The sequence below is a fragment of the Galeopterus variegatus genome, unplaced genomic scaffold, assembly GCF_000696425.1.
Source record: "Galeopterus variegatus unplaced genomic scaffold, G_variegatus-3.0.2 Scaffold669, whole genome shotgun sequence".
Classification (NCBI taxonomy): domain Eukaryota; kingdom Metazoa; phylum Chordata; class Mammalia; order Dermoptera; family Cynocephalidae; genus Galeopterus; species Galeopterus variegatus.
Genome location: NW_007726780.1, coordinates 76,179 through 103,500, shown reverse-complemented (window position 1 = coordinate 103,500; position 27,322 = coordinate 76,179). Strand labels below are relative to the sequence as shown.

The window sequence follows — 27,322 nt, the reverse complement described above, 5'->3', positions numbered from 1 at the left end:
ATAGACAAAGAGAGAAAATAAGCAGAATAATAAGTAGATACACAGATTAGCAAGCTATTCACTATTCCTAGTTGCTGCTGAGAAGAGCCTTTGGAAGGTGGGTGAGTGGAATGAGGGGGGTTATGTGTGGACAGAAAGGATGAAGGAGAACAGAGGGGGCTGGCTGGGTTCACTGGCCCTCTCCCCTCCCCAGAGTGTGAGAGCCCCAAGCATAGGTACATACTAAAACCACATGGCTGACCGAGCTCTCCTGTCCTTCTTTTCATCCTTCTCTGGAGCCAGAGCTCATACTGAACTCTTGAACCTAAAATGCAAGTCACCAAGTATTTACCCATGTGCCCGTTACTGTGCTGGGTTCTGTTTTAGTTACCATGAGGGAGAAAAAAGAGGTAGAAGACACATTCCCTTGCTCTCTAGGACTTACAATCTTGTTGGGGGAGCCCAAATTACATACCCAAAATTATATTAGATAGTATATAAACAATGGCTCAAATGTATGGTCTGGTGCCCTGCACATAATAGGTGCTTAAATACTACTTACATGGCAGTGGCAGTGCTACAGGCATAGAGGAGAGGAAAGGAAGGCAGGTACAAACAGGGGTATGAGCTTGGTGCTTGCAGGGGAAATGAGCTGGTTCTGGCTTTGTGGGTCAGAGAAGAGGGAGTTGCCTGTACTTGGTAGTATGGGGCCTGGGAAAACTCGGCGCCCATTCCACAGGTAGCCAGCCAGCTTAGAAGTGCCGAGTTACCACTGGCCCAATGGAACCACTGAATAAATGTTGGTTACAAACCTGGTGAGCCCACATGGAGCTTTACCCCAACAGGTAAAAAAAAGTCCACCGGAGCAAGCTTTCTTAGCGTGCTTGGTGAGACGGGCCACAGTCTCAGATATTTTGACCCAGTTGCTCACTCATCCATTCTACAAATATTGACTTAGCTCCTACTTGTATACTAGGCATCAAGAAGAATACAGCATTGAAAAAGCACAGAGCCTGCCCCTGGAGAATGCACAGTCTGCTAGAGGAGACAGACATGCCACCAGTGATAATTCAGGAATGCCAGGGTTTTAGACAGAGGTTCAAGGGCTGGAGGAACACAGAGGAGTGGCAACTAACTTCACAGGAAGCCAAAGAAGGCCTCACAGAGTAAGTACAGGTTGAACATCCCTAATCCGAAAATCCAAAATTTGAAATGCTCCAAAATCCAAAAGTTTTTGAGTGCTGATGTGATGCTCAAAGGAAATGTTCATTGGAGCATTTTGGATTTCAGATTTTCAGATTAGGGATGCTCAACCAGTATGTATTTTGCAAATATTCCAAAATCTGAAAAAAAAAAATCCTAAATCCAAAACACTTCTGGTCCCAAGCATTTCGGATAAGGGATACTAAACCTATAGCTGCAATTGTACTAACAAAATCAGTAGCTACAGAACCAGTATTTGCTGCAGCAGCAATTTATTAAGTGCTATGCCATATGTAACAGGTGCTGTACCTTACCTTATCTCACTGAATCTTTATAACAACGCTATGAGGTAGGTTGTCTTATTATCACCATTCTATAGATGAAGAAGCTGAGGCCCAGAAGGGCTAAGTGACTCACAAGCAGGCACACAGTAGAAGGGGCACAGAGCTAGCTCTCTCTAGATTCAAAGCCCACTCCTTGCTGGTCCACTAGGAGGTGTGAGCAGCAGATAAAGTAAGCACTCTAAACCCTGGGGTGAACTGGTTGTGCAAGGCCAGATTGTAAGAGGCAGTTCAATTCTGGGAAGCCCACAGCAAATCTGTTGCTTGTTGTTTAATCTGCATACTGATCTCATGGCCAATCTTTCCTGTCCATTCTCTTCTACCTCCGGACTCTAAGAATGGTTTTCAGAAAGGAAAACACAGGCTTTCTTCAGGAGCTGAACTCCAGGACACCCAGTAATCCCCCAAGGTGCTTGGCCATCAGTTGAAGATGCTCTTCCATCACTCTCTCCCCTCTTTCAGCTGCTCTCAGATGATCATCTCAGGTAATCCCCAACCCTTTCCCACTCCACTGACTGTTTCTGAAGTAGGGACATAGGAAAGAGGTAAAGAGAGATTACAGATAGGGAAGGTGGGTCTGGGGTGGAGGTGGGGAATGTTTCATCAGTCCCAGTAGGGGAATGATCAACAGGGTAATTGAGCCATGGAGCACTTGAGGATCACTGAATTCCTGAATATGCTGCCCGAGGCCCTGAGCATCTCCAGCCTTTGCCAGCTGGCTTTGTAGGGGAGAGTCATCTGGGCACAATTCATTCCTACTCAGGGAACTAAGATGTGCTGGGAGCCTAAAGTACACTCCCAAACACTTTCTGGGAAAATGTTTCCCCTGTAGAGACCCCAAAGCTTCGGCCATATGACACAAAAGAGCCAAGGGGCAGCAGCTGCAGAGGGCTAGACTGAGGGAGGAGGTAAGAAAGACAAACTTCATTGGATCATTCTCGCTCATCCTGGGCTCTCAGCTGTGAGTGATGGAGGAGGAAGGCATGTGAGGTGGGAGGTACTTCTCTGGGCTCAAGAAGAAAGGAGGAAAAAACCCCAAGAAAAGGCATTAAAAAAAATGTCAGTATTCCCTTGGACCTGTTATTTTTATCATCAAGAGACACTGTCAGAATGACAGGGTCACTTGCTTCCCCTCTTCCTCAAACCACTGTCATTTTATTCCTCTAGCTCCCTTCCTGCTCTCAAACACACAGCCCCCACCAAACCAACTTCAGAAGGCTCGCAAGACCTCCCACAGAACGCTCCTTTGCAACTGGCATCAAAGCCTGTTCTATGTATGCAAGGGTAGCATTTCCGAGTGCTCCCATTTCATTTGATTCTCACAACAGCCTTCTAGGGTGATGATTATAAACCCCACTTGTAATTTGGGGGAATGGGGATACACAGACATCAAACGAGTTGCCCAGGTCCTTAACCCCCATGCCCAGATCTTCCCAGGGAGCAGTGAAGCCACCACACTTTGGCTGCCAACCTCCCCCAGCCACCCAGGGCAGCCTGCACTCTGCCTCCTGGCTAAATGGCATCTGCTAGAAGTCAGCTAAACATGACAGGCAGGAAATCATGGGGACCATGCTCTGGCCCTCTGTCCCACTGCTCTGGAGATACAGATGGCTATGACAACCAGAATGGAGTCAAGCAGAATAGGGAAAAGATACCCTCCCCCCAACCACGCTCCCAGGTCCTACCCATGGGATTCAAACCTGAAGCCCGGCTTTCTGCTTTTTTTTCAGGTCCCTGCAGGAGACTGACAGGGGTGACATTTTGTATGTGTGAGCCCAGGGAGGAGACTCATAGATGCAAGGCAGTGTTGCTGCTGAACTAGAGGTAGGCTCCTAAGGGGAGTCTGTGTAACTCTCTCACCCAGACCTCCAGTGAGGTGCCCCCAGATGTCAGATCTCCCAGTCGCAGAAAACTCCGGTGAGAGATAGTCTCAAGCCTCCCCATGGGAGTCTCTTCCCAGCTTTGCTACCTTTACTGTCTCTGTCTACCTGGAATTCCTTTTGGTACACTTTAAAGTGTCTGATGATCCAATTGGAATTAATTATTTTATTCTCATTCCACCACATCCATTATACTTTGGAGCTAGACCATTGCCTGATTTGCTTTCAAGTCAACCCTTGGTGATTCCCGCAAAACTACATGCAAGCAATGGAAATACCATTGCTGTCTCAGGAAAAGGATGGGCTTCTGCCTGTGGGTTTCCCTGTGACCCCACTGGTCAGACAATTGCTCTCATTGGGCCCAAATGCCTTTGTGGGGACCAAACCTCAGACCTCACAAATGACCAACCAGCTGAGCGTAGTTCAGTAATTGGGCCTTTTTTCTGGTCCCTGGCCATTGTTTGGGCCATTCAAAGAACATCATTAAATATAAACAACATAGCAATTTTTAGTATTAAAATCTACAACCTTGAATGAGATCAGAGCATGGGTTGAAAGTAGCAAGCAACAAGACCTATCTCTCCCTTCTCTTGCCCCTCTATCTGAAATAAGGTTTCCCAGAGCCACCCATTTGGGAGGTTGAGATCTCATTACTCTCATTTCCTTCCATGATAATCCCTAGTGGTGAGCAACAGAATAGCTGTACACTCTTCACTTAGGCAAGAGGCTTCTTCCACTTTTTCCAATCCAGTTCCTATGACAATTGGCTAGGATGGCTGAGGCTGTGAGGCTGGTGTAAAATCCAGAATCAAAAGGTGATAGAGTTTGGATGTTACTGTCCCCCCAAAACTCACGTGGAAATCTGTTCCCCAATGTGTCAGTGTTGGGAGCTGAGTCATGGGGGCGGATCCCTCATGAATGGATTAATTCTCTCCCTAGTGGGTGGGGGTAGTGAGTGAGATATCACTCTATTAGTTGATCTGAGAGCTGGTTGTTTAAAAGACTCTGGCACCTCTCTCTCTCTCTTGTTTCCTCTCACCTCTCTTCCCTCTCTCTCTCTCTTGCTTCCTCTCACCACGTGATCTGCTTGTATCCGCTGGCTGCTGCCACTTTTCCTCCATGAGTAGAAGCAGCCAGAGTAGAAGCAGCCAGAGGGTCGCGCCAGATGCAGCTGTCCCAGAATTGTAAGCCAAATAAACCTCTGTTCTTTATAAATTACCCAGTTTCAGGTGTTCTGTTATAGCAACACAAAAATGGACTAATACAAAAGGCCAGCACCCATTCCTTCTACCACTCCAGCCCAGGTCTCTGGTGATGCAGCTTCATACACCACGGCTTGTCCAAAGACTCTTGGGACTTTCGACACAGCTGTTTTGGTGGCAGGCAGGCTAAGCAATACTGTGTACATACATTATAGCAGCGACTCCCCACCCTTTCCCCCACCACAGCGCATGTAACAACATACACATGCAGGCCCCCTCTGCAAGCGTGCCCAATTGGCACACTAGCTGTGAAGCCACCCCTCTCCCACTCAAAGAAGCATGCTGGAATGCCGGTGAGTGAGTGGTGAGTGATGTTATTATGGGAATAACCCTAAATCCAGTTGAATTTAGTTTTTCAAAGTGAAACATGGGCGAACTTGGACTATTATGAGTAACAAAGGACTCATAACACCTTCAAAGCCATAACAGTGTGGTTGAGAATGGCTGCTTCACAGAATGGGAAGTTTCCAGCCTTCACGTTGAGCCTGCCCTAGGCTTGAGCAGGAGGCTAGAGCTGAGCTGAGAACAGAGCCCAGGATGATTGTCACTCCTAATCCACAATGTACTGAGATGTAGCTTTGTGTGACACCTTAAGACTGCTGAGAACTTTTAGTCCCTATTTATCTGCAGGAAAGCAAACCATAAGCCTAAAAGCTGCTGGATGACTTAGGGAATTAGAATTTGGAAGGAATCTATGGGGGGGCCAATATCCTGAGGTGCCTGAACACTTTCAGACATCAGTGCCAGTGGCACCCAGACAACACTTCTCTCTAGGTTTCCATTTTTCTTTAGGCTAGGCACCCTTTCAGGTTTTCTCATAACAGAGCCTAGTTTTCTATCAAAATGCCCCGACTGCTTGAGAGGACAGGCATTAATCTTTTTATATTTATTTCCATGCCCACAGCCGGTCACAGAAGATATAGCTCCACCTACCACAATCCACATAGCCTTACCCTTGAGCCAGATTTGTCAAAGAGGATAACGGACTTCTAATAACAAACATATCTCGGGTGTACTGTTGGGCAGGAAATCAGGCGAGACAATGACTTGCTGCCCTGCTATGCTAATTTGTTGGCCAATTCATAGGAGGTGGCAGCTGACGCTGTAATGATAACTTAGAGGGCAGCAGGAAAGTTTTCTAAAAATGACTTTTATTACAAGGCTTTCCTGAGTTTGGCTATACCCAGGCATTATGTCATTAGGAAAAACTGATGCCTCTCAATAGAGAAAAAGAAATCGTTTCCAAAGCAGAGGCTTTCTGAAAGCTACTAACTGTCTCCTTGAAATCACAACATTGAAGATTTCACAGCAACAGCATCAACACATTGGAAAGCATGAGGAGATGTTTGACTGTCTGCCTCCTTTATTACTCATTCCTCTAGTAGGGGGAGGAGGGGGAGGAGAGGAAATATGGCAAGTTGTTGTTTTTTCTAATTCATTCACACTTAATAATGCAAAGCATAACCCTGACATTTAAAAATAACATTTCTCTAGTTACCAGAAAAATTGGAGGCTGTATATCATTTTTCCTCCCAGGGGCAGAGGGCTTGATTCTCTGAGTACAGATTATGCCTGGGTCTCTGAAGCTAGCCAACTTTTTCAGCCTTTCTCTCTTTCACTGTATCAGTTGTCCCAGAATTGTTTTGGTGAGAGAGAAAGACTTTGCCTTTCCTGTAGTCCCATGGGGACTGCCTGGCCTAGACCAGAGCAGCATCAAGGAGGTGAGTGAAAGGAGAGGTCTGAATTCCCTGCTCCACACTCTTCCTGCAGTCAGCTTTTCCTCTCCCTCAGTCTCTGGCTATTAATCTCCACGTCTCTGAGGCTTTGCAGCAGCCACCACTAGCAGAGAGGAGCTGTTTTGGTTCTGGATTCCTTCTCACCAGTACCTGACACTTAGATAATCAAGAGTTGACTATGCTAAAATGAATGGTGATGATGTTTCCTGCTATTTTGTAAGATATTAATAATAAAGAGCAAATGGTCAGAAAGTTGAACCCCGACGTTCCCACTCACGTTCATGGTTCCGTTGATCTCTGCCACCGACTCGTCATCTGTAGGGAACTGATAGATCTGGACCCCATTGCTGACAAGCTCGCTGGTGATTTTGATTTTGAACTTTGTTAACTCACTCTTAGAAATGGCATCTGACTTGGCAATGATGGGGATGATGTTCACCTAGGGAAAGGAGGAGCAAAGTGGGATCACTGGTAACCTGCAAGTGACAGCAGCATGACCTAGGACTTCCACCAGCTGCCAAAGGGAACGGTTCAGCCTGATGGTCTAGTATTGGCCACCCTGTAGCCAAAGAACAATATAAACAACAAGTACTTACTGTGTACTTGGCTCTGAACTAAGTACTTTACATGTTTTAACACAATTAATCCCGATGATAACCTTCACAGGAGTTATTATTTCTACTATTTTACCAACAAGAACTTGAGGCATAGAGAGGTTAAGTAACTTGTCCAAGGCCACAGAGCAGGTGAATAGCAGAACTGCGATTCACCTCCAAGTGTAGCCTTATTCCTAAGTCCATAGTCTTAACCATGTTCAGGTCCAACTTGATGAGATATGTGATACCTTGGTATCATGGTCACTGCTTGGGTGATTCACAACAGAAAGATGACAATGGGGAATCTGTAGTTGACAAGGGGTGAGGTGGCCACTCCTTGCTCACAGTAAATTGTCCTACCCCATCCAGTCCAGGCGAGCCCCAGCCAGGTACAATGTGGACCCACATGGGAGATGGCAGGGAAGGGAGGCAGGGGCAGTGCACCAACCCAGTTAGGTGAAGAAGTCCCTCTCAGTTACCAATTTGATATAAGACTTGTGCAAAAAGAGTTATACTGCCTGCGTCTTGATTAATTTCTGGGTAAAGAAAACAGTTATAAATACCCAACTTCACACAGCAGGAGAAAGGCCTAATGCCACCCCAAGGTTCAACCCACCTGAACCATGGTCCTTGAAATCTCTCCAAGAAGGGACAAGACTTTTACTGTCAGAGGTAAAGAAACTTGAAATGCAATGCCTTTGTGAGACAGAGCACACCTGAGCTCAGGTTCACATGGAGAGCACAGTCGTTCCTGCCAGCAGACTCCAATAGGGAGGCACAGGTGGTGCTCAGGCCCTGGACTCTGAAAGGGAGGTCTGGGAGCTCTAGACTTGGAAGATATATCCTGCCTCCTTTGCACTTTGGCTTAGGAGTGCCTCTAAAGGGTGATATCACACAGGTCTTCAGATGCTGGGTCAAAGAAAGATTGGACCTTGGAGGCACCTCCCTTGAAGTCTTTGGGGGGAAATGGGGGTCAAACCCTTGCCAAGATGGAATAGCAGACAGAGCCAATTCTCCTCGACACTTTTCGCCAAGTCCCCATCAGCACACTATAAACATATGTCAAAGGCTGCTTACTTAACCCAGCCCACCCACCAGGCCGCAAGCCGCCTGGCTCACTGCTGCCCTATACAGGGCATGCAGGGCATGGTGACATTTCAAGAGCAGCCTATTATTCATGGGCAGTGAGCTCACTGTTACAAAAAATGAAAAATTGTTCCTATTCTGATTACAGCAGAAATTCAGTTTTTATAGTGGATGTGCTACTAAATAACTGTATGTAAATAAGATTTTTGTAAAATAAAATACCTTGTAGTCAGAGACAGCTAGGTCCAAATCCCAGAAGTATTACAAGTTGTCTGACCTTGAGGAAGCTACTTGATTCTCTATGCCTCAGTTTCCTCAGATGTAAAATGGGAATAATAATAGTATCCACCACACTGGATAATTGGAAAGATAAAATAATGCATATAAAGTACTCATCACAGTGCCTGGCACACACTAAATGTTAGGAAAAAATGTAATTAGACTTTTTAAAGAATCATGTGATCAATTCTTTTGTACAGCAAATAATCCTTTAACATGAAAAATCATTGTTTAATTTATACATGGCATGGGAGTTGCATTTTTCAGTTTCTCTTAAAGCAGGACATGCCTGATTCCCACAGCCATCTTTCTCAGGCATGGAGGCAATATAATATGGTGCCACGGATCTGGGTTCGAATCTAGGCTCTATCAGTAGCTAGCTATATGACAGTGGGCAAGTTACTTAACGTCTCAGAGCCTCTGTTTTCTTTTCTGTAAAATGGGGATGACAATAGTGTTTACCTCACAGTGGTGGCATATAATGAGGGTTTAACAAATGTTAGCTGCTATTATAAAAATTATTATCGATAATAGGAATAATAACATTTAAAATCAAGTTTGCATGTTTGATTCTAGCACAGGCCAGTTAATACTGGGACAAAGAGAAAACACACCTTTCCATTGCCAAAGCCTGTGCCCCTAGACCTCGACAGCCATCTGCGTGCATCCACCTTATTCCCAAGAGGAATCAGAGCAGGAAGACAGCTCAGGACAAACCCATCCCCAGTGCTGGGAAAACAGACCACAAAGCATATGACACAGGTACTGGCTCAATAACACCATCTCTATGGAAGGACAGGGAATGAGGGAGAGGACGAGGATGCCACGAAACCTCTACTGGAATGTGGCATCTACTTTGCACAAGAGATCAGTAACAGCGAGCCCAGTTTGCACAGCGCCCCCACCCCCTCTGCCTCCATACCTTACTGTCCAGCTTCTTCATTGTCACTAGGTCCAGAGACTTCAGGGAATGACCCGTGGGGGCGATGAAATACAAGCAGGCATGGATCCGGGAGTCGTGGTAGGTGTGTAGCACTCTTCGGATCTTCAGCTCTTCCTGCAGGTAGGCCTCGAATTGCGCATCGATGAATTCCACGATGGGCTTGTAGCTAAAGGCGAGAGTCAGGAAATGGCCAGAGCCCTTCAAAAATGTGGATTTTGACACAGTCCCTTTTAGAAGTTTAGAATGTCCTCTGAAATCCGACTCTTCAACATCCAGCTGGATTTCTCCTTCTTCCCTTGCTGGGCCTCCAACCTCACCAGCCTGGTCACCTCCTCAGTCACCATGTGAGCCAAACTCATGCCCCACCATGCGCCTTCACCCTGGAATGCCCATTTCTCTCTCTTCATCCCAATCCTGCCCTCCCAGACCTCAGAGCTCGGTTTAATGCCCACCTCCTTCCTACAGCCTTCCCCACTTATGACCCAGAAGCATTCAAAAAAAGGATGGTATTGGATTGCTTACTGTTACTTCATAAGGATTAGTGTTCTCGCAAATAGACTGTGTCTTCCTGTTGGGCCAGGCCTGTGAAGGGCACTTCTCTATCTCCCATGAGGCCCCAACACAGTGTGGAGCCCACTGGAGGTATGTGTGGGTGGGCTGACTGTCCTTCAGGCTGGGCCCATGTCTTTGCTTCCTGGATCTACCCCCACCGTGCCTAGCACAGGAGCTGGGTACACAGGGGGTACACGAGACCCCTCCTTGGCCCGCTGCTGGGCAATCTTATCAGAACACTCTGCATGTTTTGCTCCTTCTTGCTGGGTTTAGTGGAGCTTCCCCCTCAGCTCCCCTAAGGTCCAGATATTTTTCTGGTCATCATTTCCTCCAAGATTGTGACTTTAAAATCTAAGAATTCAGGCAAACTTTGGTAAAGATACTCCCCCGCAACACCCTCCACACATGTACACATGCACCCCAGCTCACTGAGTCTCCACCCACAGCTCCCCCAGGTGGCCCCCTAGTCTTGCAAAGGTTTCTTAAACAATAGCCAGCTCTGTACTCCTCCCTGTCCTGGGCCTTCCTGGGAAGCTCCCCTCTCTCCCAGTCCCTGTCCCCTCTCAGGCCATTCCTGCCACCCCTACAGCCTCTTTCTGCTCTAACTAGGTCAGCTTGGCTTCAGCCCTGCCTCTGTTCTCAAAATCTCCTGTTTGTCTGTCTGCTGCCTCTCCATCTGAGGGGCTGCCTCCCTTCAGGCTAGAAGAGGTTTGTTATCCACCGGGACAAGGTTTTCAGATACCCCTGCCGGAAACATGATCAAAGGAGAAGCTGGGCCCAGCCAGTGCCTCCCGCCTACAGCAGCCCCCAACCTGAGCCTTTTTGAAAGGTCCCCTAGTAGAGAAGGGGAAAATAGCATTAAAAAAAAAAAAAAAAAGAATCACAGAATCCTAGATTTTGAGAGCTGCATACAGAGGAGATCCAGGTGAAGGGTACCTCTGGAGCCTCAGAGAAACACCTAAAAATATAGTTCTTTCCTTCTTCTTTTGATCCCTCTGAGTCAGCATTGTTCTGAAGGGTGATGGCATTGAAGAATCTCTAGGTTACAAAGATCCTTAAAAGCTTCCTGGTGAATTCTGAGGGTGGGGGATGCATCCCCTGGGCTTCTCTATTTAATTTTTGGATGACTGGCTGGTTTGAATGATCTGATCATGACACTATCATTTTTTCTCCATTACATAACTGTTTTTCACTTCATTATTTTGCTTTGCAGAAGGGATCAAAGGAGGAAAGAAAAGAGTGTGTTTTAGTTTTTTTTTCCCCCTTCAATCTACAGTGATACCCTGTGCCTGTTTTACTGCTGCTGCCTCTAGCTCTCAGAGTCTCTAAAGAGGTACATGGATCAGACCAGCCAGACCAGCCAATCAGCCACCAGGATTTGTTTTAGACAGATCCTACATAGGTGACTCATTCTTGCCTTATTCATCTCTGTGTCCTCAGTGTCTAGCCTGCTGTCTGGAATATAGTAAGGGTTCCACCTATCACTCTGTGCTCCCCCAATCCCCACCCCCAGTGGCTCATCTTCCCACAGTGGCCGCCTCAACCCACACTCTGTTGTGCTCGCTGGACTCCAGCTGATGGCAAACAAAATCCCCTACTTCCATAGGCAACCTTCCCACAAACTGCTTCCTTCCTCTAAGTGGTATCTGACTGTCCTTCAAAGACACTGCTTTTCTCATGTCCTCCTTAACTGGAAATTTCTCCATCTCCCACACCCAAGTTCTGAGGAGGGTTAGAGAGGGCAGCTTTCTTCTAGCTCTCTGTTCTCTGGTTTACTATGATCTCTTCCATCTCCAATGAAAACCAGCTCCAACAAACTTTACCCCTCTTCATCACTACTGTTAATCTTTTACAAACTTTCCTGGGGTCCACAGACCTCCAAGGGGTCTTTGGATAGAATTTGGAAGATCCATGAACTTGGGTAGGAAAAAAATAAATCTTTTTCACTAATCTCTAAATGAAATTTAGCAGTTTCTTCAGTTAAAAATGTAGGTGACAATCTACAGTAATGTTAGCAGTACCTGTGATTTCATAACCAACAGCAATCACTGATACTTTTGTTTCCTATTCCAGTTGCCAGTACCTCAAAATAGCATTTATACTATTTTATACTATATACAACTTTTACATTCTGATAATTATTAAGTCTGCACATAGGTATTGTTATTTTAGGAATTAATAGAGAAGCACACAGATCATTAAATCACGATTTTTAAATATTTTGGTAACTGTATTTTTAGTATAATTGGTATATCTTAGGCATTTAAAAACATTATTTTGAGAATGAGCCCATAGGTCTCACTAGATTGCTAAAGGGACCAAAGGCACAAAATAAGCCCCAGTCTAGACAATACTTAATTCATTTCAGGTAGCAATACGTACTATGAAGACATCACAATAAGATAACAGATAAAAAAGTGACTTGGGGAGGGAAGAGTCAACTACCTTAAATACAGTGTTCAGGGAAGGCTTCGCTGAGGATGTGTCATTTGAGCAGAAAGGATGAGAAGGAAAGCCATGGAGAGATCTGGGAGAAGAGCATTCCAGGTAGAAGAAATGACATGTAATAATGGTCCTGAGGCAGAAACCAGTCTGACAAGTTGAGCAATAGAAAGAAGGCCAGGAAGGTGGGAGTTAGTGAACAGTGTGAATAAACTCTTCACAATAGCCAAAAGGTAGAAACAAGCCAGATGGACATCAACTGATGAGTGGATAAAGAAAATGTAGAATATCCATATAATGGAATATGACTCGGAAATAAAAGGAAGGAAATTCAGATACATGATGTTATGTGGACAAGCCTTGAAGACATCATGATAAGTGAAAGAAGCCAGACACAAAAGGACAAACACTCTATGATTCCACTTATGAGAGGTACCTAGAAGAGTCAAATTCATAGAGACAGAAAGTAGAACAGTGGTTACCAGGGGCTGAGGGGAAGGAGGAATGGGGAATTATTCTTTAATGGGTTTCCTTCTGGGCTGATGAAAGTGTTTTGGAACTAGATAGAGGCAGTGGTTGTCATTGTATTAACTGCCATGGAATTTTTCACTTTAAAATAATTATTTTTATGTTACATGAATTTCACCTCGACAAAAAAAGAATAAGAGATGAAGCAAGCAAGGTAGGAGAGCCAGATTTTGTAGGGTCTTGCGGGGAGATACAGTAAGGAGTTTTTTACTGTGATCGGGGATCTTCTGTTCCAGAATGCTTTCTAACTGGTTATTGTTGTCTAATTAAGAAGTCTATGGCTTTCTGTATGTTTATTTTGAAACTGGCTGCCTTACTGAACTATTATTGTTAGAATTGTTTTTTAACTGATTAGCTTTGGTTTCCTAGTCATATTACAGAAAAATAATTTTACCTCTCAATGAACTTTTTTTTCAATGAACTTTTTAATTGTCATCTTTCTTCATGATGTTGAGTGAATGCCTCTTGAAACACTGCCGCCTGGCTTCACTGACGCTATTATCTCCCACCTCTACAACTCTTCTTTCTCACTCTCCTTAGCTGAATTCTTGACCTGTCTCTGTGGTTCCATCCTGGGCCATCTTCTTTTGTCCTTCTGCACTTCACATGTACATTGTCCCTGGGTGGTCTCACTCACTCACATGGCCTCAGTCATCACAGTCTTCCTATCACACTTCCCAGACACCTGGAAGCCATTCTACTGTCCTTCCTCTCCTTTGTGCCAATCTTCTGTGCAAACACAGCCATCAAAGTCTCCCCTGCTGGTAACCCACAAGGCTTGGTTGGTCCTAGATACTGTACTTGAACACAACCATCTCAGGCACCAAAGCCAAGACACCACAAGATCAGGTCTACTGGAACAATGCCAAAAGTCACAACAGCAAATTCACCCTCTTACCACCCCGACAGTCACCTCTGATTTCTTCTACACATATCCCTATTCTGCTCTGCCCCTCTTGGATTCACGTTCCTGGAGCTCTCCTCCTTCCAAAACATTTCCACTGTGCCCTCTGAAACCCTCGTAGCATGATAAACAAAATTGCCTACATCTTTGTCACTCAGTGTGGCCCTTGGGCCAGCATCACCTGAGAGCTGGTTAGAAATGTAGAATCTCTAGTCCCCAACCCAGACCTACAGGATCAGAATCTGAATCTTTATCAAGAACCTCAATGGCATGTGTGCACATTAAAATTTGCGAAGCACTGGCCTATGTCATCTGATTCTTCACAGAACATGCCTACCTCTTCACCATAATGGAAACCTGATTCTCCCCTGAGGACACCACTGTCCTGAGGAAACCATTTCCTGGCAGCCATCTCCAGCATATGCTTCTCATTCTCCCACAACCTGTGCACCTTGGAGTCAAGTGCGGTGGGTATTCATGTAGCTCCTCAGTGCCCCTTCTAGACCATTACTCCTCCCCCTCAGTGTAAAAACCATTCTTCGTTTGAGACCTGTTCCATCTTCTTCTGGTGGTACCTGGCTCTTAGTCTTTCTCTCGTTTTGGGTAACTGTAGTGTGCTTGCAGACAACCCATCAACCTTTAGCCTCTTTATTCCTGATAGCCTCAACTTCACAACCTTCAACTCCCTCTGCTCAGCTCTCTCCCCACCTTACCATTAGCCAGACCAGCTCTGCCCAGAAAACTCACTCCAACACCCGAAGATCTGGCCACAACAGCACATCTTTCCAGCTCTCTTATGGCTTCAATCCTCCCACACCTGACCTCTCGCCTCACAGAGTCCTCTGGAACCTTGATCCCTCCATTATCAGGGTATCAGCCCCTTCCTGGCCTCATCTCTTTCTCTGCCCAGGCTGAACCCCATGATTGATCACCTGAACCATGCTTTTATCAACACCCTCATCTACATTGCACTCCTGTCTTTCCACCCTACTTGCCCAGCAAACTCGCTACACTGAATGAATTTCAGGATCTGCTTTCTCTGCTTCTACACCATGGCTGCTGCTGAAGTTGGCTAGAAGCAATAACAAAACTATAGGTCTTGACACCACTACAGATTCATGGCCTTCAACCTCTAGAGCAAGATGACAATCTCTTTACTTGGTCCTGATTGGATCCCTTCCTATTACCCTCACTGACCATTCCAAACTTTCACCACTTCCTAAAGCTCTGGAAGTTATTCATGATCCCTTCACTCTCACAAGATGGTCTTACCTCCTACTTTACCAACAAAATTGAGACCACCAGGCTCACTCTACCTCAACTTCCTGCCTCATTCCCTGTCCTCTAAAAATGAACCAACTCTTCCATGTTTCCCTCTAGCTTCTGAGGATGAAGGGTCTCTCATCCCATTAAATGCTCACCACCCCTTGTGCACTTGATCTCATCCCTTTCCGACTCTTTGTGATCCTTCCTTCATCTACCATCTCCTCTCCTCCTACTGACTCTTATCCTTCAACCTTCCCTTATCTCAAAACACCTAGCACAGGGCCTGGCATACTATAGGTGTCCAATAAATATTTAATGGCAGATAGAAATTCCTTGAAAGAATAATCTACTTGTTTACTTTTTTTTTTTTTTTTTACTTCTCATTCACTCCTCAATACATTGTAGGCTATTTTCTACCCCCATCAACATCCTAGTTAACACATTCAATGGATACTTTTGGTTTTGAATGATGAACAATTATAGTTATTCTCTTTATTTTTCCCACCAATGTATATATCATTCATTCATTCAACAAATATGTCCTGAATACCCACCATATGCCAATTGGCTAACTTGTACTCATCCTGCAAGACTTCAAGACTTAGCTCAGTCTTTCCTGATCACCTGCTCTCTCCTCTCAGCAACCTCCACCCTATATTCCTACCACCAGGCTTGGCCAATTGCTATCCTTACTGTTCCCACAGTCCCCCTTTATATACCTCTGCTACTGAACTTACTACACTATGTAGAATCCTTATATATATTTGTCCCCTCCACTAAGCTGTGAGCTCCTTGACTAAAGACTGTGCCTTATTTCTTAGTATCTCTTGCAACGCACACTGTACCTGGCACATAGTAGACATTTAGTAGTTTATAAACTGAAGTAGATCCTCACATCAACTTGGTTACTAAGTCTTATGGATTCTTTCTCTCAAATCTGTCCCCTCCTCTCTATGCTCGAAGCTTCTGCCCTTCTTTAAGCCCTCATTATCTCTCCCATCCTCAAAGTCGCCCCTGACCTTCTTGTCTTCCTCTAGACACTGCCTTATCTCTTTTTCCTGTTCAGACAAGCTTTTTAAATGAGCAGTCTATGCCCGCTTTATCTGCATCCTTTTAAAAAACTTCATTCTTTTTTATTTATTTTTAATTATACAAGTAATATATGAACATAATCTCCCCTCCTCAGAGGTAACCAATATTTTCAGTTTGTTGATTATCCTTTATCTGTGCATTTACATACATAGAGAGAAATGTTTGTCTTTTTACTGAAGAGAGGGACACATTTACATAAATGGCATTATGATCTGTGTTTATTCTGCAACTTCTTTTTTCACTTACCGACATGTCCTGGAGACCTATCCATGTGAGTACATACAGATCTACCTCATTCTTTTAACTGCTAAATACAATTCCATGGTATGGTTGCACCGTAGTTCATTTGATTGCTCTATTGATGGAAATTTAGACTGCTTAAATTTTTTTTATTCGATAACCAAAGCTGCAGTGAACATCCTTTCTGTATGCTTGTCATGAACATGTGCCATTGTTTCTCTAGGATGTATACTTCAAAGTGGAACTACTAGGTCATAAATTATCCATATTTTAAATTTTAATAGATATTGCTAAATTTACCCTCCAAAAAAAATCTGTATCAATTTACACTCCCACCAACATGAATTAAATTACCTCGTGTTAGTAGATGTTATACCATCTTTTATTTTTGCAAATCTGATGGATAAAAAATATTTCTTTGCTTCATTTTGCATTTCCCTAATTACTGGGGAAGTTGAATGGGCATCATTTCATATGTTGATTACCCGTTTGTATTTCCTCTTCTGTCAGTTATCTGTTTATTTCTCATCAAATTGTAGAAGCTCTTTTTACATTTTAGAAAAATCTTTTGTCTGTTATATAGGTTGCAAATATTTTCTCCCGATCTGTAGCTTATTTTTACTTTTGTTTATGATATCTTTCAATTTGCAAAGGTTTTTTTTAAATCTTAGTGAATTTAAATCTGTCAATCTTTTCAATTTTGTGTCATGATTGGAAAAGTCTTCTCTACCCCCAAAGCTATAAAAAATATTCTTCAATATTTTCTCCTCAGTTTTAGAATTTGTATTTAGTCCAACAGGAATCTATTTTTGTGAATGGTGTTTGTGTGGGAGGGTCTCATTTAACTTTTTTCCTAAATGGGTGGCCTATTCCCAGCATCGTATCTTGAATAGTCCATTCTTTCCCTGCTGACTTACATATGCTAAATTTCCATATAAACATGAATCTGATCTTGGACTCACTTTTCTGTTCTGTTGCTTTTTTTAGTATTCTGGTGCCTTTACTTTCCTACCCTCCCATTTACTCAGCAATCATGGCAATCTAGCTTCTACCTACAACTCCCCTGGAATTATTATTCCTAAACATATTAATGACCTTCATGTTATGGAACCCAATGGATATTTTTTGGTTCTTATCTTCCCGGACACCAGTTATCATTCCCTCCATATGCTACATGGTACAACACTCCCTCCGTTCTTCTATCAATAAGAATCACGATCATAGTAATATCTTCTGTTTATTAGGTAGTTACTCTGTGCCAGACATTGTTTAAGCATTTCACACATCGTACATGTCAATATGCTTCACCACAATCCTCTAAGGTAGGTATTATTATCATCCCCACTCTACAAGTGAGAAAACAGGAATAGAGAATTTAAGTATCTTGCCAACATCCCTGGGCTAATAAATGGCAATATTTGAACCCAGGTCTGTCTGAACTAAAGCCTACATCCCTAAGTACTCCCCTCTCCAGCCTGTTCTCGTTCTGTCCCTCAGATTCCTTTTTCTACAGCATCCTTTAAATGGTAGCTTTCTGTAGGATCTGGCCTTTTTTTTTTTTTTTTTTTTTTTTTTTTTTTGTGACCGGTAAGGAGATCACAACCCTTGGCTTGTGACACAGCGCTCAGCCAGTGAGCGCACCAGCCATCCCTATGTGGGATCCGAACCCGGGGCCTCGGCACTCCCAGCGCCGCACTCAGCAAAGTGAGCCACGGGGTTGGCCCAGGATCTGGCCTTTTGATCTCTTCCAAGTTCACGCTTGTGCCTTAGGTAAAGCAGGGAATTCTGATGCCCTGTATCAATGTAGCTACACTGACATATCTATGCTAAAATGGCCTTCACAGCATGTAGAAAACACTGTTTTTTTATTATAGGTCTCTGGGGCTTACTACACCCCTGTTCCCCCATCCAATTTCAGGGAAGCTTTTCATTTCTATTGATTTGAATTTGTATTATTTGACTTTTTATGAGTATGTCTCATGTTTATAATCAGGAAAAAAACAATAAGGATATTAAACAAGTATAATGGAAGTAGATTAGCCTCTAAGGGGCAGTATCAGCTCAGTCCTCCCAAGCCATCATTATCAAGGCATTGTCCAATGTCAGATACGTTGAATGTATGTAACTGAAAGAACTGTGAGAAATGCAACTGAGGAGTTCCTGAGCAACCTGCAGCTGAGATCAAGCACTTGTATTGTGGCCCATATATCCCCTTTCCCCAGGGTCTAATTTATTTTCAACCAAACAAGATTAGCACAATATAAGCAAGCTTAGAAAAAGCAGAGGTAGGGGCCGGCCCGGTGGCGCACTGCTACAGTGCGCCACTTGGGAGTGCGGCGACGCTCCCGCTGAGGGTTCGGATCCCACATACAGACCGGCGCTCACTGGCTGAGCAAGGTGCGGGTGCAACACCGAGGGTTGCGATCCCGTTGCCGGTCCCGGTCCGGTACGGGCGCGACACTGAGGGTTGCGATCCGTTGCCGGTCACGAAAAAAGACTAAAAAAGGAAAAAAAAAAAAAAAAAAGAAAAAGCAGAGGTATATGTCTAGAACTTCAAATGGAATACAGAATTCAGTTCAGATATTAAGAAGCTACATATATTTATTCATTATAAGGAAATGAGTATGGCTACTGTAGCTTTAAGGGAGAAATAGGAGAATTTGAAATGTAGTTCATCTAAGAAGCGAGAGAATCCTCAAAGGATGAGTGGACATTCTGCTCAAAATGATGAACGGCCCTTTCTGAGATGAGCATGTGTGATAACAACATGACTTCTGGTTAAACGCAGATGGTGCCTGACCCCCACCCCCCTCCCTGACCCCAGTTCTCATCACATCCTCATCTCTGAGCCTCACTCTGCCCTCACTCACACACATTCTCGAACCCCCACAGGCTCTCCTGGCTCTCCTCCTACCTCTGCTTATTCCTGTTCAGTCCCTTTCCAGGATGTCTTCTCCTCCATCTGCTGACTTAACATCCCAAGGCTTTTGTCTTCTCACTCCAATCTGATTCCTGGGTGATCTTACATGTGTCCATGGTTGGAACATCACCTATACCTCAATAACCCAGATCTATAATTCCAACCCAGACCCTCTTTGGATATCCAACTCTGTATATTCAACTGCCTGCCACTAAAGGTCATCATGTACGAGTATCTCAATATTCCAAAAATAGCTCAAATTCAACATGTCCAAACAGTTTATTATTTTAAAACCTGGTTCTCTTATATTACCTCTTATGGAATGCCACCACCATTTGTCACTCTCCAAAGCCAGAAATTTGGGCCTCATCCTAGATTCTTGTTTTGCCTTTACAAGTCCTATTGATTTTACCTACTTAATATTTATCAAATGTGTCTCCTCTTCCCTATCTCACCACCTATTTTATCTCTTACCTCGATCTAATTAGTCCAATAGTCTCCTAATTGGTCTTCTTGCTCTTCTAAAACATCTCCATATTATCTCCAAGTACCTTTTTCAAAGGCCAATCATTCTACTTCTTCAAGCCTTTCAATGGCTCCATATTTGCACCTCCTATACATACCTCACTGGTCTGGCTCCTGTCCACCCCTTCAGGCTCATCTCTCCCTGCTTCTCCCCTAGCACAGTGCTAGCCCAGAGGGAGATCCAGGTTTTTCAGGGCCTTATGCTCATACAATTTGAAGGGCCATCCAAGAAAAATAACACAACATTATGACTAAAATCTAGTTACAGGGCCTCAGAAGAGGCCTGTACTCTGCCTCTGTCTAGCCAAACAGAGCAAGCCATAGTTCCCTAGAATATGCCAGAATCCTCCATATCACTTTGACTTTGTACAAGCAGTTACCTCTGCCTGAAATGCCCTTCTCTCCCTTCCCTTGTTTGTCTGCCAGAATAGTTCATACTTCAAGAGTCAGCTCAGGGGGCATGTCCTCTGTGAAAGTTTCCCTGACCTCTCCACATGGAATTGACTGTTCTTGCCTTTGTGTTCTCATTGTAACTTGTCCTTTACCTCCTGTACCCTGTCCTCTACAGCACATACACCCTATGGAAATTATTTGCTTAAAACCGGTCTTGCCTGTGAGTGCCTCAAGGGCAGAGACCAAATTAGTCCTTTTTAGATCATCAGAGCACGGCAGTACCTGGCACAAGGTAGGAGCTCAATAAATGTTTGCTGAATGGAACGTATTTTGGATATTGGAAAGACACCCTTCTCTTGGCAAAGTATATGGAGTGGAGCAGCTGCTGTAGACAGGGACCCTCAGGGAGGGGAGCTGCTTGAGGTGCCTGCTGCCTGCCCATGCCATTCTGGAAGGATAGGCTGGGCCCTGGCATCTGTGCTCTCTCCAGGACCCCCATGGTGAGCTCTTCCCTTTGGACCGCCACCAACCTCCCCACCCCACCGTCTTCCTTACCTGTCCTCCTTGTTGATCTGGTCCCCAAAGCCCACCGTGCTAACGATTGTAAGCTTTAGCCCCACGTTGCTCTCTTGGAGGTCATAGGTATTGGACCGGAGCTGGACACCCGGCTGCGTGTGGGTGGCTGGCTCCCCCTCAAACTTGGTGTTGAACAGGGTGTCCATGAGGGTAGACTTGCCCAAACCTGTCTCTCCTGAAAAGCAAAAGGATAAATTATGGTCCGTTCACACAATGACTATGCAGCCATTACATGTCATGTTTCAGACATACATGTATTGACATGGGAAAATGTATATGATAAAACACTAAGTGCAAAGCACAGAGAAGTATGTAGACTATATGATCTCAGTTAAATGAAAAAGGCTGAAAGGCACTGCACCAACATATCAGCAGTAGTCGTCTCAGGATAGTAGAATTAGGGTAATTTTCATTTTCTTCTTCATATTTTTTTCTGTTATTTGAAAATTTTACCTGAGTATACATTGCTTTTATAATTACAAAAAGAAATTATATTATAGGCAGTGATGGGAAGGTATAGTTATGCCTAGAAAAAGACTGGAAAGAAATACAATGTCCTCTTACCAATGGTTATCTCTGGCTGGTGGGGTTATGTGTTGTTTTCGTTTCATTCTTTATGCTTTTCTGTATTTTCTAAGTTTTCTCAGTGGAACATGTATAGTTTTGCATAAAAATTAAAGGGCTGTTTTAAGTTTTTTTAAAAAGGGACAGAGGTCCCTTGTCAAACAAATGACCTCTCCTCCCAGTCCCTGCCTCACTTCCCTGCCAGCTCCAGACAGCGCTCTTTAGATTCTAGGAGGTGTATCCCAGTGGGGAGACTGTGTGGCCCTTGCCTTCTCCTCCAGCCCGGTGGAGCTTTCAGCGAGACCATTTTTAGCTAATGAGGAGGGAACTTAGCAGGCCACAAATTATTCTTCTCTTAAGTTTCAAACAAACCAGCCATTTGTTTGTTTAAGGAACAGGCTGTGGGATACTAATAAATTAAACCATTGGAATTTCAAAAGTCTTGAATTTCACACTAGTGAAATGAATGGGGGAAGGGCTGTGGCAGACTGACGAAGGTTTTAGGATGTTATTCTTGGGATGTCAAACCACTCCCAGGAACCAAGGAGTCTTCAGGGAATGGGACATCACAAGAAGTTACAAGCTGGAGGGAAGTTGATGACATGAGAGTCAGACAGGAATCTGATATGAGGCCACAAGCTGGGCTGGGCTGGACACTAAAACCGCTTATAACCTCCACGGATCCAGACTATATTTGCCCTCCCACCCCACCCCAAGCAATTCAGGAACACCAGGAATAAAAAAGCCAGTAGTTAATTACCCTAGGCTGCCCTTTGGATACACAGACTACCCTACTATTCTGCTATCATCATCCCTCTTCTTCCCTCCCCCTCCCCAACTCAGGGATGTGACCTTTGACTTCTCTTCACCTTCGCCAGTGGGTTTGCACCGGGCAAATCCTGGCCTGGCAAATCCCCCCCCCCAGACCAACAGCACACATTTGCAAGGCAGTCCAGGGCTAGGGTTTGAGCTGCGTGATGTGGAACCAAAAATGCTCCCCGTCTCTGCTCCACCCTCTGGTGTGTCTAGCTTTTGCATCTTCCGTGCCTCTTTCATCCTGAATAATGAGCTATGAAGGCAGAAGGTGCTTTTTTAAATATCTGTCTATGATGATAGCTTTCTATGTTAGAGGGGAGGGAGGGAGAGGGAGAGAGAGAGAGAGAGAGACAGAGACAGAGACAGAGAGAGAATGAGAACAATGAGAACATCCGATCCAGCCTGGCTACCCAGCCTCCCAGAGCCAGGTCTGACTAACGTGGTGGATTGCCAGGGTGTGGGGAAATGGTTCCTCACACAGATCGTGTTTCCAGCCAGGGTCTGCTGTAGCCACTAGCAGCAAAGACTCTCCAAGAAGAGGCCCCCTTTATCCTCTCCTGAAAGAACAGGAAGTATTTGGGTCCCAAGAAAAATTTGGTGAGGTGCGGCCTTTGCTATGGGAGGTGGCAGACTTGGCCAAGCAATGGAATGTACCACGTGCACCCACCCACCCCACCCAAGGTGGGGGTGCAGTTCAACTGCAAACGGGGCCAGCACCGCTGAGGTGGGAACTCAAGGGTGGCTTCCTCACCCTAACTTGCCTCCCCTCTGGGCACTGAGGTTTGAGCTACATTTTAGTCTGTCTTTGTATGTGCCTAATGAATTTGCCATGTACATCCTCATCCCCACCCTGTCTTCTGTTCCCTGAGCTTCTCGCTGAATGCCCTGAGGCTACTAGAGAGCAGCGCACCCTGTCTCCCCAGCACCCGCAGTGGGCTCCCTGGCTCCCCACTCCTAAGAATTCTCAGAGAGCAGGGGATGGGCATTTTCCTGTACTCTCCAGAGTGCCTAGCCTGAGGTTCACACAAAAGCCCTCAGGAGCAGCACTCCAGAGAAGGAGACCCACCCTGTTTGCACAGCTGGAGAAATGGGGGCCGGGCAGGGCAGGGCAGGCCAGGCAGGCAGGCAGCAGGGAGGATCAGCAGGGGAAATGACCACCCAAATGCCTGCCAGCACAAAAGGGCTGTGGAAATGAGATGCTAAATAACAAATGTCTGGAAGAAAAGAGCTCGTGGGTGTCTAGGGAATCGTGATAAATGCAATATTAGAAGAGGGCAGAAAATCAAGCGAGCTCGTCCTATGGCTCTCAAGTGCTCCCGTTCCAGTTTTCCATCAGCGAGGAGCCTGGGGTGGGGGAGGCTCTCTTCCATTGCTGGCACAGACCCAGCCTGAGCCTGGGATGCTGCCCCGGGTCCAGTGTTGAGGGGTGGGGGGGAGATACATGTAGCCTAATGGGATCAAGTCGGCAGATTCCACACCCCTGCAGGAAGGTGGGGACTTGGCAATTAGATTCCAGCAGGAAACCTGAGGAGTCCCAAGGGGTCCATTTCTCTCTCCTCCTCCCCAGCCCTGCCAGAGCTCCCCATAGTGGACAGTAGGGTTTCTTAACCCTTTTTAACTCATGCTCCACCAGCCAACAGGATTTCATCTCACTCTGCTTAATGTAGGTAACATTCTGGAAACAACTTTTAAAAAAATAATTTAAGTTTAAAGCATATAATATGAAATATGCTTTTTCAAACTATACTCCGTGGGATAGTCTGATGTCAACCTCCCCATCCTGGGTTAAAAAACAGTGTAATAAAGAAAAAAGTTTATGGGCCGGCCCGGTGGCGCACTCCGTAGAGTGCAGCGCTTGGGAGTGCAACGGCGCTCCCGCCGAGGGTTCAGATCCCATATAGAGACCGGTCCGCTCACTGGTTGAGCGCGGTGCGGGCGCGACACCGAGGGTTGCGATTCCGTTGCCGGTCGCAGTACGGGCGCGACACCGAGGGTTGCGATCCCGTTACTGGTCACGAAAAAAAAGACAAAAAGGAAAAAAAAAAAGAAAAAGAAAAAAGTTTAGCCCTTTCCTCAGTTGCTGTTAATATCTGCATACTCTGGCACATTGTGTAATTAGGTCCTTGCAAGTTATGAGCTGAAGAGTTCTGGCCAGGTTATCACAAAATTACTCTGTGACCTGAGCTGAGCCCTTTCCCGTCTCTGGGTCTCAGTCTCTTTTTCCATAAAATGAGAGGGTTGGAGTAACAATAATAGCTATTGTTTATGGAGCAATTACTATATTCCAGGCACTTCTGTAAATGCTTATGTATATTTTCTTATTTATTCCTCACAACAATCCTATGAAGTAGACACTACTATTTGTTCTCAATTTATAGATGGATTAACCAAGCCACTTACTAGCTGTGGGAATTCGTACCAGTTCCTCAGCCTCTCTGCACCTTACTTTCCTCATCTACAAAATGTGAGGAAGTACCTGGTCCAAGGTCACAAACTAATAAGTGGCACTGCCAGCATCTGAATCAGACAGGCCGATGCTGGAGCCTAGGCTTTTAACCACTATGCTCTAGCGAGGCCCATAGGCACAATATGTTTGGTCATTCAGTCTTTTGACAAGTATTTGCAAAGCCTCTGATAGGATCCATGCACAGTTACAGGAGCTGAGGATACAACAATAAACAAGATAGCCACAATCCCTGTTCTCATGGAATTAAAGTCTCTTCCAGCTCGGAATGTTGGAATAAACCAAGAGAAATGTCTCTGAGTTAACAGGGAGGTGTCCAAAAGGAAACACTCCAGGAACTCCAGTTGGCCAAGGGAGCCTATGGACAGGGACAATGTTATGCCTGGCTCTGTGACCTTGCCCTTTCTCCTTCCTGATCTTGCAGAGGCCTGGCAGACAGTGGCATGCTGGAACCAGCTCACCCCGCTTCCTGCATCTCTTCCCAAGCCCACGTGCAGTGATGCCATGGTAGCTTAAAATCAGCTACAGTGGAAGTAATGACATCACAGAAATCAGTAGATGCTACAAACCACAGCAAGTTTTCTCCTAAGATGGGCTGACAGACATTGACCAGCATACCACTGTTGGTAGCCTGTCTTTTTGTTTTGTTTCGGTTTGGTTTTTGGGTTTTTTTAATGTTTTGTTTTGTTTTTATTGGTTATGGATATTCATGGGGTGCAAAGAAATTGTCACCACTAGTGCCTAAGATGTGATGGCCAGATCCATACCAGCACATGCCCATTACCACAAATTATGATTATACTCCATGTCCCCCACCCAATTAACCCCTCAATTATCCCCGACCTCCCTCCCCATCCCCTTCTCCCCCACTCCACTTTGTATCCCTAGGTATGTTCTCTCCCTCTGCAACTCCAACGCACTACTGTGGTCTTTCTTTCCTTCCTTCTTTCTCTCTTAGCTCCCACTTATGAGTGAGTACATGTGGTATGTATCCTTCTGTGCTTTGCTTATTTCACTCAACATAAGTTTCTCCGAGCTCATCCATGTTGTTGCAAATGGAAGAATTTCATTCTTTTTTATGGCAGAGTAATATCCCATGGTGTATATATACCACATTTTCCTTATCCAATCATCCATCAATGGACATTTAGGTTGGTTCCATGTCTTGGCTATTGTAAACAGAGCTGCGATGAACATGGGAGTGCAGTATCCCTTTGACATGATGATTTCCATTCCTCTGGGTATACACCCAGAAGAGGGGTTGCTGGATCGTATGGAAGATCTATCTGTAGCTGTTTGAGAAACCTCCATACTGTTTTCCATAGTGGTTGTACTAATTTACAGTCCCACCAACAGTGTAGGAGTGTTCCCTTCTCTCCACACCCTCGCCAGAATTTGTTAATTCTTGTTCTTTTTGATTATAGCCAGTCTAACTGGGGTGAGCTGGTATCTCAATGTGGTTTGAATTTGCATTTCCCTGATGACTAGTGATGTTGAGCATTTTTTCATGTACCTGTTGGCCATTTGTATGTCTTCCTTTGAAAAATGTCTATTCAGCTCCTTTGCCCATTTTTAATTGGGTTATTTGTTTTTCTACTGTGTTTTATTGCTTGAGTTTCTTGTATATTATGGATATTAATCCCTTGTTGGATGCATAGTTAGCAAAAATTTTCTTCCAATCTGTAGGTTGTCATTTTACTCTGTTGATTGTTTCCTTTGCTGTGCAGAAGCTTTTTAGTTTGATATAGTCCCATTTGTTTATTTTTTCTTTTGTTGCTTGTGCTTTCAGGCTCATGTTCATAAAGTCTGTGCCCAGACTTAGTTCCTGAAGTGTTTCACCTATATTTTCCCTTAGTAATTTTATGGTTTCGGGTCTTACACTTAAGTCGTTAATCCATTTTGAATTAATTTTAGTACATGGTGAGAGGCGCATGTCTAGTTTCATTCTTCTGCATATGGATATCCAAGTCTCCCAGTACCATTTATTGAAGAGGCAGTCTTTTCCCCAATGTATGTTTTTGTTCCCTTTGTCAAATATCAGATGGCAGCCTGTCTTAGACAGGTGAGCAGTTGCCTTTTCCAGAGACAGAGGGATGAAACAATTGACCCTTGACCTTGAGAGAATGCTGGCTGCCCTTTCCCCTCCTCCTGTAGTGAACCTCAATCCTGCTCCTCTTGTGTTTTTTTCTAAGTTCAACAGAGCCCAGTTGAGCCTGGAATCCTGAGCAGCTTCAAAGTAAATATTATCATTATGACCCTTTGTGCTCCACACGGCCATTACCATTGCTGGCACATTGGATGGGTGAAACTCTTTGGGGCTCTTTCCCAGCAGTGCACAGCAACTGACCCCTGAACATGTGTACTGCTGGCTCTGGTGGTTACTCTGAGGCTTCCTGTACTTTATCTAGGATCATGGGATCCTCGTAATTTCCAAAGCTAAGGGATTAATATATTTTTTTATGGAGGGAGGAGGGGAACCTCACTGCATTCAGTAATTATTGTCAACCCTAGGGAATCTACTGGAAAGGAGTCATAATATGCCCATGGCCATGTACACAGCCCTCTAAAAATAATAATAATTGTAGGTGCCATTTATTGATAGCTTTAAATATAAATTAGGCTCTGGATGGATAAAAATTCTCTCTCTCCCTCTCTGTCTCAACATACACACATGCACATATGCACGTAGGATACTTACTGTGCTGGGCATGGGTCTATGATCAGCAGCCCAACAC

At 44.7% G+C, this 27,322-nt stretch overlaps 1 protein-coding gene across 6 annotated transcripts in view; it reads right to left on the bottom strand.

The window, feature by feature from the left end:
- The window catches only part of SEPT6 (septin 6), a 63,159-nt gene that overhangs the window by 19,343 nt on the left and 16,494 nt on the right, over positions 1 to 27,322 (bottom strand). For all 6 annotated transcript variants that reach the window (XM_008571225.1, XM_008571223.1, XM_008571226.1 and 3 more), the window contains exons 3-5: positions 20,723 to 20,918; positions 9,285 to 9,471; positions 6,679 to 6,840 (exon numbers count right to left, since the gene is read on the bottom strand). In XM_008571225.1, coding sequence (XP_008569447.1) covers positions 6,679 to 6,840; positions 9,285 to 9,471; positions 20,723 to 20,918 — 545 coding nt within the window. The remainder of the gene's footprint in view (positions 1 to 6,678; positions 6,841 to 9,284; positions 9,472 to 20,722; positions 20,919 to 27,322) is intronic.